Source organism: Alosa sapidissima, chromosome 7 (genome assembly GCF_018492685.1).
Source record: "Alosa sapidissima isolate fAloSap1 chromosome 7, fAloSap1.pri, whole genome shotgun sequence".
Taxonomy (NCBI): Eukaryota; Metazoa; Chordata; class Actinopteri; order Clupeiformes; family Clupeidae; genus Alosa; species Alosa sapidissima.
In genome coordinates, this window is record NC_055963.1 from 2,915,001 (window position 1) to 2,927,500 (window position 12,500).

Below are 12,500 nucleotides of genomic sequence, written 5' to 3' on the forward strand. Positions count from 1 at the left end.
ACACACTTAAGCATGCCTGCAGCCTCCTCTATGATTCCGTGTTGCGTTATTTCACCCCCACTGTGTTTTAATGATGCGTTTGGGCCGCACTTTTATATATATATACACACACACATACTGTACCCACTGTGTTTTAATGATGCGTTTGGGCAGCACTTTTAGGGGGGCCAGTACTGGTCCAGCAGGGTGCATATGAGTGTGTGTCTGTCTGAATGTGTGTGAACATGTGCTTGGGTGAGTGTCTGAGTGTGTGTGTAAATGTGCTTGGGTGAGTGTCTGAGCGTTTGTGTGTGTGTGTGTGTGTGTGTGTGTGTGTGTGGCTATGTATCTGAGTGTGTGTGAGTGTCTGAGCATGTGTGTGTGGCTATGTGTCTGAGTGTGTGTGAGTGTCTGAGCGTGTGTGTGGTTATGGATATGTGCATAGGCACCGATTTATGTTTCCGTCGGTGGGTGCTCAAACAATTAAATGCTCGATACCAACGCCCATGTGTACTGTTGCCATATGGTTTTTGAGAAGTAATGTATGCACTTCAACACTTTAGGAAATCAACAGCGGCCGACACACAAAACGGCAATACAGTTTGCGGGAGTCCATGGGCGTCACCCCCGAGGACATTTCTTAAATGATGTTAAGCAAAGGCACAATTTTTGTGCACTTTCAGTCACCTACACTACGCCTAAATCACGCATGATCCGTCGTTTGACTCCTGAAAAGTTTATGTAACTCAGAAGGTTAATTGTGTTAACCCAAACTAGGAAAAACACTTTGCTTTGTTTTTATAAACAGAAATTATATTTCGCCCCAACTGTGGCGCGACTGGCTGGGGCACCTGCACCGTACGCCGGCGACCCGGGTTCGATTCCCGCCCCGTGGTCCTTTCCGGATCCCACCCCGACTCTCTCTCCCACTTGCTTCCTGTCACTCTCCACTGTCCTGTCACATTACAGTAAAGGCATAAAAAGCCCAAAAAATATACTTAAAAAAAAAAAGAAATTATATTACGAGATATAGCCTATCCATCCAGAAGCGCGCATTAGTCGACTGTAAGTGGAGGCAGTGGTTCTCGAACTTTGAGAAGCCAACAATCATAAAGCACCTGTGCGCGCGCACACTCTCCCCTGCGCATAAAGCTGTCTGCGTGTTGTAGGCTAGATTTGCGTGAGTTCTTTCTATCTGCTTTACTTTTGTGAGTTGCGACCACCTCATCACATTAATAGGCTGTTATAGACGTGCTATGAGGTACCAGTGTTTAGCTGTGTCACAAAACAATAAGCTTTGTCAGACTACTTTTAAAATGATATTCAGGGCTATATACATTTTAAACATTCGGGGCTGAAGACCCGTCAAGGCCTTGCGTTAATTCTTCAGGTGGGAAGTGTCAGGAATTTTCATACGAGAGACACTCTCATTGGTGGTTAGTATATGGAGTAGGGGATTGACAGCAACATAGCCAATCACATTATGAGAGATGCTGAATTTAACATCAACTGCGATGTTTGATTTTAAATCATTGTAAATTTAGCCGGGACTGTAGGCTGGCACACATGGGTGCTCGATATTTTCAGTGGGTGCTCAAGCAACGGAGCACCCACGGTATCGGCGCCTAAGGATTAGAGTGTGTGGCTATGTGTCTGAGTGTGTGTGAGTGTCTGAGCGTGTGTGTGTGTGTGGTTATGGATATGTTTGTGTGTCTATGTGTCTGAGTGTGTGGGTGTGGTTATGGATCTGTGTGTGTGTGTGTGTGTGTGTGTGTGTGTGTGTGTGTGTGTGTGTGTGTGTGAGTGTCTGAGCGTGTGTGTGTGTGGTTATGGATATGTGTGTGGCTATGTGTCTGAGTATGTGTGAATGTCTGAGCGTGTGTGTGTGGTTATGGATCCGTGTGTGTGGCTATGTGTGTTTGTGTGTGGTTATGGATCTGTGTGTGTGTGTGTTTGTGTGTGTGCGTGTGTGTGTGTGTGGTTATGGATCTTTGCGTGTGTGTGTGTGTGTGTGGAGTGCGGGGAGATGGATGTGGGAGTGGTTGTCGTGGCAGCAGTGGAGTGTGGAGGAGAGAGATGGAGCCGCTATATCAGAACTAACCCCCACAGAGCCAGAGAGGCCAGCCACCCACCACACACACACACACACACACACACACACGGGCACACAAATACACACACACATGCACACTCAAATACACACACACACACACACACGCATACACACGCGTGAACACACACAAATACACACATATACACACACACATGCACACACACACACGGGCGCACAAATACACACACACATGCACACACACACACACTCAAATACACACATACATACACACACACACACACACACACACACACACACACACACACACACACACACACTCAAATACACACACACATACACACACACACACACACACACACACACACACACACACACACACGGGCGCACAAATACACACACACATGCACACTCAAATACACACACACATACACACACAAATACACACATATACACACACACATGCACACACACACACACGCACACATGCCAACACACGCACAGGCGTGGCCAGGCCTTACCTGACTGCAACAGAAAATGTCAGTGTGCTCTCCAACCCTGTGGAAAAATATCTAATAATATAATAATAACAATAATGATGCGCCTTGATATCTAATAATATAATAATAACAGTAATGATGCTCCTTGTGAATGCAATCTCTCTTCAAATCTCTCCCCTGCAGAAAATAACCTCCGCTTGCTCATCCCTCTTCTCATAGCATCGTTTCTCTGGGGGACCTGCGCTTGCTCATCCCTCTTCTCATAGCATCGTTTCTCTGGGGGACCTGCGCTCGTTCATCCCTCTTCTCATAGCATCGTTTCTCTGGGGGACCTGCGCTCGTTCATCCCTCTTCTCATAGCATCGTTTCTCTGGGGGACCTGCGCTCGTTCATCCCTCTTCTCATAGCATCGTTTCTCTGGGGGACCTGCGCTCGTTCATCCCTCTTCTCATAGCATCGTTTCTCTGGGGGACCTGCGCTCGTTCATCCCTCTTCTCATAGCATCGTTTCTCTGGGGTTACGAGAGCTGACTGTGCACACAGGGCTGGATCTGCTGCTGAACTACTGAGCCAGAACAGGACCGTGTTTAGCCCAAGGTCCAGGGCTAGCGTTACCAGTTTAGCCTAAGGTCCAGGGCTAGCGTTACCAGTTTAGCCCAAGGTCCAGGGCTAGCGTTACCAGTTTAGCCCAAGGTCCAGGGCTAGCATTACCAGCGATGAGTCTGACCGCTGGGATGTCTGTTGATTAAAATGTTTCACTGCTAAATAATACTGAATTTGCCAGTAGATATAACATAACAATGCTAAATGTGCCAGTATGTTACTGGCACATTTGTATGTTACTGGTAAATGGTTACTGTGCATTGCTGTATTTAATCCATGGAGTTTTAAATTGTGACTGTGTGTCGCATGGCTACAATAAGTTGCTGTATTTAAACCATGGCCAGAGTGTTAAACTGTGACTGTGTGTCACACTGTTATAAATAGCAGGCAGTGTTAAACTGTGACTGTGTGTCACATTGTTATAAATAGCAGGCAGTGTTAAACTGTGACTGTGTGTCACACTGTTATAAATAGCAGCAGTGTTAAACTTGGTCTGAGTGGACGGGGACGAGCAGGAACCCCAGGCAGGAACCCCAGGCAGGCAGGCAGGAACCCCAGGCAGGAACCCCAGGCAGGAACCCCAGGCAGGAACCCCAGGCATGCAGGAATCCCAGGCAGGAACCTCAGGCAGGCAGGCAGGAACCCCAGGCATGCAGGAATCCCAGGCAGGAACCCCAGGCAGGAACCCCAGGGATGCAGGAATCCCAGGCAGGAACCCCAGGCATGCAGGAATCCCAGGCAGGAACCCCAGGCAGGAACCCCAGGCATGCAGGAATCCCAGGCAGGAACCCCAGGCAGGCAGGCAGGAACCCCAGGCATGCAGGAACCCCAGGCAGGCAGGCAGGAACCCCAGGCAGGAACCCCAGGCAGGAACCCCAGGCATGCAGGAACCCCAGGCAGGCAGGCAGGAACCCCAGGCAGGAACCCCAGGCATGCAGGAACTCCGGGCAGGAACCCCAGGCATGCAGGAACTCCGGGCAGGGAGGAACCCCAGGCAGGCAGGCTGACGCCGTGCGGACCATCTGAGGTCTTGGAGCCAATGGATCAAGAGACTTCTTCAGGACTGCTCTAAATGCCATTGTGTGTGTGTGTGTGTGTGTACGCTAACATGTGAGTGTGTATTCTTTGAATGTTTGTTGTGAATGTTTGTGTCTGCCTATATGTGATATTGTTTGCTATGTTGTGTGTGTGTGTGTGTGTGTGTGTGTGTGTGTGTGTGTGTGTGTGTGTTTGTTTGTTTGTTGAGTCTTCATGTGAGTCATATTTTCTCCTTCAGACTGACCACTGCGTCTCAATCAGTGTGTTTGACCAGCTGCAGAGGCCTCCAGATTGTTCCATTGAAACACACAATGCATCTGATACGTCTGCTGCGTGCAATCAGAAGATCGTGGGAGGGAGGAGTCACTGCATTTGGCCCCATAGCCCTGTCTGCTGTCTAACACACACACACACACACACACACACACACACACACACTTGCACACACACACACACACACACACACTTGCACACACACACACACACACACACACACACACTTGCACACAAACACACACACACACACACTTGCAGACACACACACTTGCAGACACACACCCACACACACACACACACACACACCCCCACACACACACACACACCCACACACACACACACACACACACCCCCACACACACACACACTTGTTCCATCCCCTGTAAAGCAGAAAAGGGCTCCCCAGTGTGTAGTCGGGCTGAGAAGTCACGCGCTTATCTGTGACACACTCCTAAAAAGCAATTATCTTTTACGGGCTTATTCACGAGCGCGAGCGTGGAGCGCGGAGCGCGAGCGTGGAAAGATCACTCACGTCAGCCAACGCAAGCGACACCCTTAATGTCCACACAGGGGCCGGGGGCCGGGAGCCGGACCGGGATTAAGAGCTCACGGAGGTTCCATCAAGCCCTCCTGCTTGTCAACAGTCCCAAGTGGGTGTACACACCTATGGGTCATTCCATATGAAATTGAAAAGGATATCCCCACCCGTGCTCAGGTACAGTCCCAAGTGGGTGTACACACCTATGGGTCATTCCATATGAAATTGAAAAGGATATCCCCACCAGTGCTCAGGTACAGTCACAAGTGGGTGTACACACCTATGGGTCATTCCATATGAAATTGAAAAGGATATCCCCACCCGTGCTCAGGTACAGTCACAAGTGGGTGTACACACCTATGGCCTTTGCCTTTGCTTGTTTACTCTTTACATCAATACAAAAGATAGGTACACATAGGTACACCTGGTAATTTTTTCAGGATTTTTTTTGAGACCTAAGTGCGTGGCCCCTGAATGATGTGGAATGACCCCTATGTGTGTGTGTGTGTGTGTGTGTGTGTGTGTGATGTATGTCTATGTGCATTTGAGCATTTGTAGACCTCCAGTATCCCCAGACATCCCTCACTCTGCATCTGTCTCTTAAGAACACGTCATCTCCCATTCTAACTCTCAGCTGATTCCAAACACGTCATCTCCCATTCTAACTCTCAGCTGATTCCAAACACGCCATCTCCCATTCTAACTCTCAGCTGATTCCAAACACGCCATCTCCCATTCTAACTCTCAGCTGATTCCAAACACGCCATCTCCCATTCTAACTCTCAGCTGATTCCAAACACGCCATCTCCCATTCTGGAACCCTCAGCTGATTCCAAACACGCCATCTCCCATTCTGGAACCCTCAGCTGATTCCAAACACGCCATCTCCCATTCTAACTCTCAGCTGATTCCAAACACACCATCTCCCATTCTGGAACCCTCAGCTGATTCCAAACACGCCATCTCCCATTCTAACTCTCAGCTGATTCCAAACACACCATCTCCCATTCTGGAACCCTCAGCTGATTCCATTCCAAACACTTCATCTCCCATTCTTTAACTCTCAGCTGATTCCAACAGCAGGCCCTCACCAAGAACATCCAATCAGGGTTGGGTATAGCCAGTCCATTAGATTAAGTAAATAAATCACCCAGGCAGTAATGCATCTCATAAACCAAAACCAGCCCAAATGATTGCCCACTGTAGTTCTCATTAAAGTAATATACTGGTAAAAGCCTTTCCTCTCACCCCCTGACTCAGCCACATACTGATGAAACAGTGCCCTCAAGTGGTCTTGACAAGAACAGCGTGTTCTCTATTTTTCTGCATTACTGTGTCATCAGTGGTGTCTGGCGCCCTGTGGGGAAAGGATGACTAAAATTGACTGGCTATTTTGTGTTTATAAATTGTCTGTATTGTAATAAACTGCAAAGTTGTCTCAGAATGGTTTTATTGGTTACGCACCAAAACACATAAACGTCATTACACAGGCAACACAAGGGAGGTCAATTAAACAAGCACGATACACAAACAGGGTAGTCACATACAATACACGGGGTAAACACATGAGGTACAACATATTGAAAGACTATACCAGCTAACACATACATGACAAGGTAAACGCAATTACTCTCACTAAAACTAACATCAACATTACACACACACACACATACACTGCACAGCACCATGGGAGTTCAGTCATGAACCAGCTAGGCTCAGTTCACTACAGTATTTTTAAATTCCTTTTGTGAAGCGACCTTTTTCAAGTGTCTTGAAAAGTGCTTTATAAATAAAATGTATTATTATTATTATTATTATTATTATTATGTTATATTACATTAGGCCTATATTATTATGAAGTCGCGGCCCCTGATCCCACCGTGTTTTTTGATAAGCGGTGTGCACTTGTACCCAGTAACGAAGTCACGTGACTAGTTATATCAAAATAAAAGTCGCCGTTGCCTATGCCACATACATTATTATAGCAAGTGTCATGCTGTCATGGTGGGTCTGTAAGCAGGTCACTCCTGTTGCCACTTAATTTCCCCCACAAAATGTAGGCTACATCCAAAAATATCCTGGTATGACAAATATAGATTTGGCACATCAATGGGGCATAAAGACAGTGCTAGCCTATCTTTTTTGAAGCAAATGTACACCACTTCTTCTGTTATGATTTTAATTTCAAACTGTTTCCAATATTCCTGCATAGACTCTTTCAACATGACCCTGCCGGCTCTTCTTTTCCATGTTAAAAACAACAGTTTCTGATAGCGCTTGAAGAAATTTAAGACATTTTCATTAAAGCAGCTTGGCTATGGAATTAACCCACCATCTTGTGAATTGAACTTTTAGAGTATTTTTGGCGAATCTCAAGCCAAGTCAGAATTTCGTATTTGATTGGTTGAAATGTAGGGCTAGGCCTAAAGAACTCGAATGGCAGTCCGGCTACAGCTTCAACCTCTTGCTCTACTGGGCAGTTCAGTGTCAGACTTTTAGTTTGACACTATGCTACAGCTCAAAGTAGCATCGGCTGCTAATGCGCTGCGCTCTGAGTGTGGGCGTTTGTTTATCACTATTTGAGCTCACTACATTCAGTTGTGTTTCACTTACAGTAGACCATATCATAGGTTTGGCCGCTGGAGGTCATGGCTACTCCCGAGAACTTCGGTGAGGTGCGAGACCGGCCGGAGCCTTCCTTCCCCCGGGATGGCAGCCCGAGCTCCGTGGACACAGACACGGCTGTCATCTTGCTCGGAGCCGGAGTCACAGCACTCACACATCCGCTGCTCTATGTCAAACTCCTCATACAGGTACGGATTCTGTGATGTATGCGGTCACTTATTTGCAGAAAGCAGTTACTCCCGTGCCTAGCCTTTGCCGCCTGCGCTGTCCCTCTCCTTACTGCCCTGTCCAGTCCAGTCCTGCGGATAAGAACATTCTGTCTCCTGTCAGTGTTGGCATTGCTGACTGACTCGAACAACAACCGCTATCCGAGCTGCCATCTCGGTTGGGTATTAGTATTAGCTCTAATTCATTCGGATAAATAAACAGCTATGGCCGTAAAACCGCTATAAGCCTCATCATCACAAAGGTAGATAGATCAGAGTAGTTAGTAAGTCGGCTAGGCTAAGTTAATGGGGGCTCTTTAATATCTAATAGGCCTAGCCTACTTAAGGGATGGATTCGTTTTCAGAAGGAGAAATTTGATAATAATATCAGTGGAGTGTGTAGACCTTTTAATACGAACGGAAATGTGAATATAACATGCTCTAATGTATGTAGCCTAAACATTTGTGGTGAATATTTAGGTAATGTGTGACGTCGGATTGTTTAGTTCACGGCGCAGGCTCTGCAGCTGATAAACTGATAACTACACGTGTGCCCGGGAGATACAAGGCCTCTGGCATCTTCTCACAGCCACTCTAGTTTCTGAATGGTTCCTCTTGGGTCTAACTTCTGCATGGGTAAGCCTACTCTTAGGTCTAGTTTCTGCATGGCTAATCCTACTCTTAGGTCTTAGCAGACTCAGGTCAGCTGTTATAGCCTAGTACTGTCTATAGTCATTCAGGGTGAAGAACAGCCAATTTGACATCCAATTTAGTCTTACAATGACTATTCAAACTTAATGGTTGTGCAGCTATGCCGTTTGTTACACTCCTGATTGTTTCAGTGAAAGTCATGCAGAGTTTACCAGCTGTAGCCTACTCAAATGTAATGCTAAGTGTGTGTGTGTGTGTGTGTGTGTGTGTGTGTGTGTGTGTGTGTGTGGGTGGGGGGGGGGGTACCAGAACAACCATTTTACCAGAGACTTTCTAATGAGGAGATACAGCACTCAAAAAATCCTCCATAGTAATGCATGGGGTTAGTTTGTCGTGAAGCCTTACGCACACACATTTCTGCCGAAATAGATGCCCGAAAAGTGCCCAAAAAGCGTTGCAATATGGCCGCTGAGTGGAGGTACTTGCTAAAAGGACTTTGGTCCTAGCTCGAGTTGCTGCAGCCAGCAGCTAAGGCAGCCATGTTTATGCTCCCAGTGTGTAGCGCTGTAGCTGCAGCAACTTGAGCTAGGTAAAACCAATTGTTTCAGTTTTGTTCATACCGACAGTACTCGGTGACGTTGAGAAATGGAGATCTATGTGAAAAATCACCGGAGTTCTCCTTTAAGTTTGAGCAGTAGTTGATTTTCAAAGTTAGTTGCACTCATCCTTGGTCACTTCGCAGTGAACAGTAATCCAGCACAACTGAAAAGCCCCTCACAGGCATCTGAGGCAGGCAGGCCAATATTAAGTTGCAGAGAGTTTTTTTATATTTGGAAACGAGCAGAAGGTTCAGCAGATAAAAGGGCGTCGGACTGGGGGGAAAAAGTGTGAAGTATAGGGCCCCAATGGAGGAGAGGGATCTTGAAAAGTGGAATACGGGGGGCACAGCATTTTCACCAGGCATTAGTAATAACTCAGGTAATCCACACATAAAAAATCCAAACAAGTCCATAAGTAGAGTAATGTGTAATAAAGTGGAATAACACAGGGAAAAAGTATTGAACACGCTAAGAAAAAGCACTAAGGCAAGGAAAGGGAAGGAACAAGCTGGAATCCGTAAGTAGTTAGAGAGTAGTTATCCTTTCTGTGCAAGCTTAGTTAGTAGCCTACATATTGATGGGCTATAAAAAGGGTTTTCATTACCAAGGTGTCACACAAGAAACATTTCATGATGGATAAAAGCAAAAAGCTCTCCCAAGACCTTTGCAACCGTATTGTTGCAAAACATATCAATGAAACTGGTTACAGTTTCAGAATCTTCCAGTAAGCAGCATGGGAGCCATTATCTGCAAGTGCAGGAACATCACTGCATCATCAACCATGCACAGGATCTCCTCGCAATATTTCTGACCAGGGAGTCAAAAAGATATTGGCAATTCCAAGAGCCAAGGACCACTCGGAGAAAGCTCCAGAAAGACTTGAAGGCAGCCAATTAAATTAAATTCAATTAAACAGTTCTGGAAGTAACTAAAGATCAGGATTCACAAGAGGGACCCCTGGAATCTGTTTAGAACAATGGGCCAAAATCACACCTGATACTGCGACAAATACATTTTGTCATTCAGGAAGCTTTTAACTTCCAAATTAAATGTCAAAATGAATGTCAGACGAAATTTAAAAGTTTGACTGACTGGATTTTGTATACAAAACATAGTGAAAACTGTCTAAGGTCACTCTCACTCTCCCTTGCTAAAGAGCTAAATGGCTTCCGCCTGCACGATTCATAAGGTAGGCTTGGTCTATCTTTTGTTTAGTTGAGCATCGCTAGTAGTGGACCGCTAATTGTTGGTGCAATGTCTTTCTCCGATGATTTCTTTTCTCTCCCTTTCTGTTTTCGTTAGTCTTAACTTTTTTTTTTTTACTCAAGTAACGGATGGGATTTTTGATGTAGCGAAGTACAATACTTCACTCAAAATGTAATCAAGTAAAATTTAAAATACCGATTTTATAAACTACTTTAAAAATACAAAATACACAGAAAAACTACTCAATACAGTAACGTGAGTAAATGTATTTAGTTACTTTCCACCTCTGCATATAGCTGGCATTTCATTTCAATGACATTTCTGTCAGTAGCGTAGTGTGTGTATTTTGTGTCCTTGTGTTCTTTTTAAGCCTTTCTCTCTCTTTCTCTCTCTTTCTCTCTCTTCTCTCTCTTCTCTCTCTTACTTGCCCCCTCTCATTCTCTCTGTCTCTCTCTTCCCCTCTCTTTCTCTCTATCTCCCTCTCTCTCTCTTCCTCCCTCTCTCTCTCTCTCTCTCTCTCTCTCTCTCTCTCTCTCTCTCTCTCTCTCTCTCTCTCTTCTCAGGTGGGACATGAGCCTCTGCCCCCTACAGTGGGTACCACCATGTTTGGAAGGAAGGTGTTGTACCTGCCTGGCTTCTTCTCTTATGGTGACAGACAGACAGACACACACACACACACACACACACACACACACACACACACACACACACACACACACACACACACACACACACACAGTGCGGAGTTGAATAATATTTTACTACAAATGTTTTTTGTGGTGTGTGTGTGTGTGTGTGCGTGTGTGTGCGTGCGTGCGTGCGTGTGCGTGTGTGCGTGTGTGTGTGTGCGTGCGTGCGTGCGTGCGTGCGCGTGCGTGCGTGAGTGCGTGCGTGCGTGCGTGCGTGAGTGCGTGCGTGCGTGCGTGCGTGCGTGCGTGTGTGTGCGTGCGTGCGTGCGTGCGTGTGTGTGTGTGTGTGTGTGTGTGAGCAGCACAGCACATTGTGCGCATCGATGGGAAGAGTGGGCTTTTCAGGGGTCTTTCCCCCCGGATTGTGTCCAGTGCCATATCCACTGTGGTGCGCAGCAGGGTCAAACAGGTGTGTGTTTCACTCCAACAGTCACCTCAAACACACTACATAAAATACACAAATAACACACAGTTGCTGTATCTAAAACACACACACACAGGGTCTGTCTTCAAGTCGAGTCACTTGTCGTAGCAGGCGTCAAGGTACCAGCTGTGACATTTGTTTCGGACAGCCTAGCAAGATAGCAGCACAGAACTCTAACGCCAAGATACCAGAAAGCAGAATAACGTAACGCTTGACCGCAACAAGAGCTGCTCACAATTAAATAGCATTTTGGAAGTTGAAGGATAAACCTACACTGCCTTCAGTGCCTCCATGCTTCACTCCCCTGTTAGACACACACATGCACACACACACACACACACACACACACACACAGTCACCTCAAACACACTATATACAGTAAATAACACACAGCTATGTGAATAATATATAAATAACACACACACACAAACACACACACAAAGTCACCTTAAAGACACTGAGGGTGCGAGTTTGACAACAGTGAAACTGAAACTAAGTCAGTCAGATAAGCTAAGTCAGACACACCAAGTGGGCTAAGTCTGGCCAGAGTGCAGTTAATATAAGATAGATACATACATCAGAGTGCAGTTAATATAAGATAGATACATACATCAGAGTGCAGTTAATATAAGATAGATTATAGATACATACATCAGAGTGCAGTTAATATAAGATAGATACATACATCAGAGTGAAGTTAATATAAGATAGATACATACATCAGAGTGCAGTTAATATAAGATAGATACATACATCAGAGTGCAGTTAATATAAGATAGATACACACATCAGAGTGAAGTTAATATAAGATAGATACATACATCAGAGTGCAGTTAATATAAGATAGATACATACATCAGAGTGAAGTTAATATAAGATAGATACATACATCAGAGTGCAGTTAATATAAGATAGATACACACACCAGAGTGCAGTTAATATAAGATAGATACATACATCAGAGTGAAGTTAATATAAGATAGAACACTGAGTCTGGCCACAGTGAAGTTAATAAAGTTAATATGATTAATATGGTTATGGTTATGGGGTTAATAAAGTTAATATGATTATGGTTATGGTTATGGGATTTTGCAGA

At 45.5% G+C, this 12,500-nt stretch overlaps 1 protein-coding gene across 1 annotated transcript in view; it reads left to right on the forward strand.

Moving 5' to 3' along the window:
- Positions 1-7,493: 7,493 nt before the first annotated feature.
- The window catches only part of LOC121713135 (mitochondrial carrier homolog 1-like), a 15,432-nt gene continuing 10,425 nt past the window's right edge, over positions 7,494-12,500 (forward strand). Inside the window, exons 1-3 of the mRNA XM_042097502.1 lie at positions 7,494-7,817; positions 10,855-10,939; positions 11,283-11,389. Of these exons, the coding sequence (XP_041953436.1) occupies positions 7,653-7,817; positions 10,855-10,939; positions 11,283-11,389 (357 nt within the window). The 5' untranslated portion in view covers positions 7,494-7,652. The remainder of the gene's footprint in view (positions 7,818-10,854; positions 10,940-11,282; positions 11,390-12,500) is intronic.